At 39.0% G+C, this 6,544-nt stretch overlaps 1 protein-coding gene across 1 annotated transcript in view; it reads right to left on the bottom strand.

The window, feature by feature from the left end:
* Positions 1 to 2,446: 2,446 nt before the first annotated feature.
* LOC104912020 (solute carrier organic anion transporter family member 1A2-like) overlaps positions 2,447 to 6,544 on the bottom strand; it is a 12,871-nt gene continuing 8,773 nt past the window's right edge. Inside the window, exon 6 of the mRNA XM_031552995.1 lies at positions 2,447 to 2,520. Coding sequence (XP_031408855.1) covers positions 2,447 to 2,520 — 74 coding nt within the window. The remainder of the gene's footprint in view (positions 2,521 to 6,544) is intronic.

A 6,544-nucleotide genomic window follows, 5' to 3' on the forward strand; every position in this document is an offset into this window, starting at 1 on the left:
TGCTGCTTTTTTTAATCCAGACAACAGCATTCAATGCATATTCGTTGCCCAAAATAAGATTTAGTTTGTTGGGCTGCATTACCATTAGAACTACAGAACTAGCACAAATCACTGTAACAGAAGCTTTTCTATTTCCTACAAAATCTTTTTTTTTCCTCGAAGTTTGCATAATAATATCTTATAACTGAAATTGAAATATTCACCAAATGAGCTGGCACAGAGTGTGCACTCATTTTACCTGCTGGGTGCATGATACCCAATGCCTCGAAATCTATTAAATATCTCTTCAAACAAATGCCTGTTATTTTGGACTGACAGAGGCATAAAGAAAGCATATATTTGCCCTACCATTTTCCACTGTGGTTTGCTCCGAAACATAAACACTGCTCATACATGAATGCTGTTAACTATTTCACTGCAGCTAGTGGCTGGCAAGTGAGTAGACCTGAAAATCACAATGGTGGTCTGCCAATCTGTTGATAAAACCATTTCATTTGGGAAAAAAAATATGGTATCATTAGCAATTTGGATTGCCAATGTACTGTAGATTTCTCCTTTGCAAACAGTGTAAGTTCAATACTCATATCCATGCAAGTCTACAGAGGTATTACTTAGCCTGACCAATTTTTCAAAGTAAAGCTAAACTTAGAAGGCCTTAGAAACAAAAACTCAGGTACATCACATACCAGGTGAAACTTCAGCACAAAATACATCTCAATAAAACCCAAATGCACAATCATAAATCATGTTTATACTTTATGAGGATATATCACTCACTGCCACCCAGTATCATTTTCTGTTTAACTTCTTGTTGAACCTGCTTGTGTTACTCACTTATAGATGCACTTTTTAAGCCCATGAATTTTTCCGAACCTTCTGTGTAAAGCTTTTACTTTTCAGTGTATTAAAGAGTATTGTTGAAGCCACAGAACTCTCCCTGTGCAGTTATCTTTCCCCAGTTTGCGACTAATAGTATCAAATCATATGGTAAATTCTTCTAGACGTGTCACCCTTTTCCCACATCCTGAGCTGGCATAGCTTCTATTCTCCTGTCCCTCCTGCCTCATAGCCCCCAGGTTGTTCTAGAGTCTTACGGCAGCTATCCTACTATGCTGTAACTGAGCACAGGTAGAGTACTTGAAAGATGGAAATCTCTGCTACTGGGAATAGGATTCTGCTGCAATCTGATACTACTACCTAAGAAATCAAAATAAAACAGAAGCGGCTGCCCAAGTGAGCACAGTTAAGCAGCTGAAGCCATACAACAAAAAAACTTATACCTTAGCAAAACAAAACAAAAACAATTACTGTTGTCTCTAGTGAAGTACAGAATAGCAGCAATTTCTCAAATGAGACTAAGTTATAATCAGACAAGGAAAGACTGCTCCAAGTCTACACTATGATAAGAATATGAAAACCAGATCTGGTGGCAGTGCAAAAGGACCCAGAGCCCTCACTGTACCCCCTCTATCAGAATGGATCCCTTCCTCCCTTTTACCTCTGTGTCATTAGCACACAGACAGTTCCTCATTGGAAAGCCATAGGGTATTGATTACCATCCCCACTCACCTTTGCTCCAGGCTGCACGTGATAGATGTGTGAGAGCTGTCAGCTCAAGAGAAGCAGCCCCACACTGACTCCTAACAACCCCAGAGCTGCAGAGTTTGTCTCTGCTCCCCCACCCAAGTCTACCCTCTCCAGCAGAGCAGCAACATCCAAGTTCTGTGTTCAAGCTGCTCTCTTCTCTTTCAAAGAAAACTTACAAAAGCAGCTGCAAGCCCAGGAAGACAGCCAAGTTTGTTTGCCCTTGAAAGCAGGTGGTCATACGAGGCGAAAGACAAAAAGGAGCAGAAGACTCCTAAGGAAAAAAATATTCACTGTCTTCTAAGCATTAGTTGGAAACTCCAGAAGCTGGGCAACAAAATGCTGTTTTCACAATCCCTATGTGAAGATTTGGTGGTTTGTTTTGTTTTGCTCCTCAATTCATCACAAATAAAGAAAGTACTAATGCAAGAACATGCATATTGTCAAGGAAAAAACACCATACTGATGAGTTGAGGTTCACTCTCGTTAACATAATGTGTTAAAGAGACAAGTAGTTCCTGTACACAGGGCTGGAAATCCCCTTAGAATTACTAGAGTTACAGCCTCTATAAACCCAGGGTCAGCAAAGAAGGTAAAGGTCCGTATTTAAATAAGTTTCACAGAGGCAGACCTGAGATTGTGAATGAGCTCATATGTACACACACATGTATACATATGCATCTGGCCCAATTGCAATAATGTCCACAGGCGACTCTTGCAAGTCAGCCAAAGGGCATTTCTACAGAATAAAACTTTTGCAAAATAGAGAAGACAAGGACCAGCTACTTGGAGAGTGGGCCTTACTGAGATCACCCCAAAAGTGGCGAAAAAGGAGCTAGAGAAGCCTGCTTAGCCATCTCTTTCACATGAGAATTTCAGCTGATGGCACTATTGCAGCTGGCAGCATTTCACTGCATGCTATGAAACCTCTGAAAACTACAACATAAATGACAAAGCAGAGAGTAAAGTATGCTCTAGTTCACAGCATGCTGTTCAATGGCCAGAGTGCAAATGAATCCCGCTCTCCCTTGCTTGCTTCCCTCTTCTTGGAGAGCACTTCGGCATCCACCAGTAACCTCAAGTTTCTTTCAGCAGGGCTGTACTCTATCTTTACATCCCCTCATTTGTAATGATGGTGGAGGTAACCATGACCCAGGTGCAACACCCTGCACTTGGATTTGTTGAAACTCATGAGGATCTCCAGAGCCTACTGCTCAATCCTGTCTAGGTCTCTCTGGATGACACCCCATCCCTTGGGTGCGTCAGCTGCTTGGTGTTATCCACAAACATGAAGAGGGTGCACACAATCCCCCTGTCCATGTCATTGATGAAGATGTTAAAGGGCACTTTAACCTCGTGGTACTTACCCATGAGTCATCACTGATCTCCACCCAGTCATTGAGCCACTGACCATTAGTCACTAGATGTGATCTTGTAACCAGTTCCTTGTCCATCAAACAGTCCACCCATCAAATCCGTATCTTTCCAATTTGGAGAGGAGGATGTCTTCTTCAGGACTTGGCCAAGTAATACATCTCTTTGAAGCTGATAATTTCAATGCTTAATGCATCTTATGCTCTTCAGCCACATATAAACTTCACACATTCATAACACATGTTGAACTTCTGTTCTATCCAGCTGTAGGAAGAAACTTCTGAATTCTGTGTGAAACTGTCAAAACAGAAAATGTTCTAAATCTTTTACAAAAAAACATGATAATGAACCATGGTCACTGTGACTGATAATTTAAGATGAAATTTCTCCTGCCCCTAAACATAATCACTTGGACTCTATTTTTAATTACTTGGCAGTAATATGAACTGCCCATATTTGAGGGGTCAGTGCTTATGATATTTTCATTGGGGCATTAAATGAAAAAGTGAGCAGTGACAATGGCTTCGCTTTCTGCTCAAAGGAAAAACTAAGGTGAAAAATCTTGGATACTGCTAAATTCACAACTGAAATTCACAAGAGATGTGAATGCTAGGCACCTCCCAGAAAAATGTGCAATATGTTAAAAATTGCATATCACTTAAGAAATTAATAATTCACCCTCTTTAACATAGGCCAATTACCCACATGGTTAAAGTCAACATGTGCTTCTGAGAGGTCGTTTTTTTTTCCCATATTCATTCTGCATTCAGTTCTGTTTCAGCTACAATCTTACTATCCTTGATGCTCCTTGTCTTTCCTCAATCTCAATGCCACTCCCTGTTGCACACTCTTTTCCCACACATGTCGAAGTCTGCATGTGATTCCATCTTTAACTTTTACCTGGCTAAAAAGGAAAAGTACACACAACAACAACAAAATAATAAAATTAAATAAAGCTGTTATTTTCCAATCCTCTACACTGAAGCCTTCTTATAGGAATGTAGGAATAATGGTGCAATCCTTCAGTTTTGAGACAAGAGATGGGCAGTTTACAAGTACCAAAGGACTTCTTTTTGACCAACCTAGAATTTACTTGTGGGCATGAATTTTCTTAATATTCACAGGCTATCTCCAGCCCTCAACAAACTTCTGTGTTGCTTGGGGAAAAATAGAAGGCAAGAACTACTGCATCCCACTAATTAATCTCATGAAGTGCTATTGAGCCAAAATTTTACACCAAACACTCAAACATCAGGTGAGATAGATAATAGATGGCAACGTAATCATAATTACATATTAACCAAAACAGTAATTTTTTTTTTTTAACAAAATGCCTTTAATTAAGGAAATTGAGAAATGAGAATGCTCCTAACATTATTTCTAGAGCTCACTAACTGCTGAATTTGCTGGAAAAGATACAAAAATACCAGTCAGAACAAAGTAATGAAACTGAACAGCCGTGCCTTCGGTGTTAAAACAACCTTTGAAGGAATCTTGCAGCATTAGCTAACCCTAACACCAGATCAACTAGCTAAAACTCAACTCCTATTCACAGAAGAGAGAAACTCATTTCCCTCTGTACTTACAGAGGGTAAGCCAAACCTCTGAGCTTTCCACCTGTCATTCCTAGGGAATCCCCTCAGCTGTCAGCTTTATACTCTCATTTCTCCAGTTTTCCTCCAATTGAAGCTGAACAGCCAATAGATATATAAGATTCACATAAATACATATCTGCTCCCTATTTAAGCCTCGGCAGATCCAGCTGAATTTGGGCCCTGCTATACATTTCTTCCTATACACTTGTTATCAGTATGAACTTCACAGACACTATTTGAAAATTGGAGTTGAGGTTTTTTCTGGTCCAGATGAGCAAAACAGAAAGAAAAGTTAAAAGTAACAACAAATTAAAGGCTTTCTTCTTCAACTCTTTTTGCCAATCACAGAAGATCCTACTTTACTAGGTGTTCTTGCCTCCTTTTTTATGACCAAAACTTGAAAGAGCTACATGATGCATAAACAGTGTTGCAAATTTTGTAACACTGCAGTGTCATTTACAGCTAGAAATACTCTTTCCAGCTTGAGATTTTGAGCAGGATTTGTATAGCCATATACATGCTGCAGGAGAGTAAGAGCTAAATTTTCATCACTTAATTTATTACACTGCTTGTTTGATCATAGTTACCTTTAAGTAAACTCTCATTACCAGAGATATACCTGAAATTATAACCTTCAAGTCCATATGGTTTGCAATAAACAATCATTGGTTTTAATAATGTAATAATATACATGTTTCATTTATTTATTTATTGGAATAATTATCTGTCTTAATTGCTCATTTTCTCTGCAACACTACTTAAAAAAAAATTCTATGAATGTATGCTTCGGTATATCTGAATTCTGAATTGATGTAGATTTAATATATTATTGTAATTTGACAAATCTTTTACAGAATGTGATGAAATCCTGAAACCCTGCTTGGAAAAACATGTTTATTAGCAAGGGCCTTAGAGTGCCCATTAATGCAGACTAGAGACTCTTAAATCATTTAATACAAAATACTATCTTACTGTTCTCTTTAGTTACACTGTTAACACTAAAAAGGATTTGCTTGCTTTGTCAACTTAGTAAATGTTCAACAACATATACTGGAGTATATGAAAAGGCACTTTTTTGTTGTTGTTGTTGTTGTTGTTGTTAAAATACCTTAAAGAGAAAGGCTTCTTTATGAATGAAAGGAACTTCGGGGAGTTGGATTTAATGACCTTTAAGGGTCCCTTCCAACTTAAACAATTCTATGATGCTAAGACAGTTTTTCCCAGTTTTATTTGGGCCAATGTAAATGCTACTTAACATAGATATAATAAACAATGTCAGAATCTGGCCAGGAAATATGTGTTTTATATTATAGAATTATATAACGCCTTCAGTTGTAAGGGACCTTAAAGCCTGGTCTAGTGGTTGGCGACCCTGCGCATAGCAGGGGGATTGAAACTAGATGATTATGGTGGTCCTTTTTAACCCAGGCCATTCCATGATTCTATAATCCAGTTCCAACCCCATGCTGTGGGCTGGGCTGCCACCGAGCAGCTCAGGCTGCCCAGGGCCCCATCCAACCTGGCCTTGAGCACCTCCAGGGATGGGGCACCCACAGCTTCTCTGGGCAGACTGTGCCGGTGCCTCACTGCCCTCTCAGTAAAAAATTTCTTCCTACCACCTAACCTAAATCCCTCTCTTATAGTGTGCAGCCATTTCCCCTTGTCCTATCACTATTAAACTGCAAGAAATTCATTTCCCTTCTGCTTATAAGCTCTCTTCGTGTGCTGGAAGGTTGCAATGAGATGCCAGAGCCTTCTCTTTCTCCAAGCTAAACAAGCCCAGCTGCCTCAATTTTTCTTACATCTTGTAAAATCATATGTATATAAAAATAGAGATGTATTATAATGGATCTTTTTAAACAAGAAATCTGCTCCTTGACTTTGTAAACTGAGATGGCTTAAAGTCAAAAGAACTGTGCTGATTCACACTCCTGGTTCAGTCACAAGTGAATGTACATGGATTCTGTATTTACTTAAGAAAAATTCCAAAA

Source organism: Meleagris gallopavo, chromosome 1 (genome assembly GCF_000146605.3).
Source record: "Meleagris gallopavo isolate NT-WF06-2002-E0010 breed Aviagen turkey brand Nicholas breeding stock chromosome 1, Turkey_5.1, whole genome shotgun sequence".
NCBI lineage: Eukaryota > Metazoa > Chordata > Aves > Galliformes > Phasianidae > Meleagris > Meleagris gallopavo.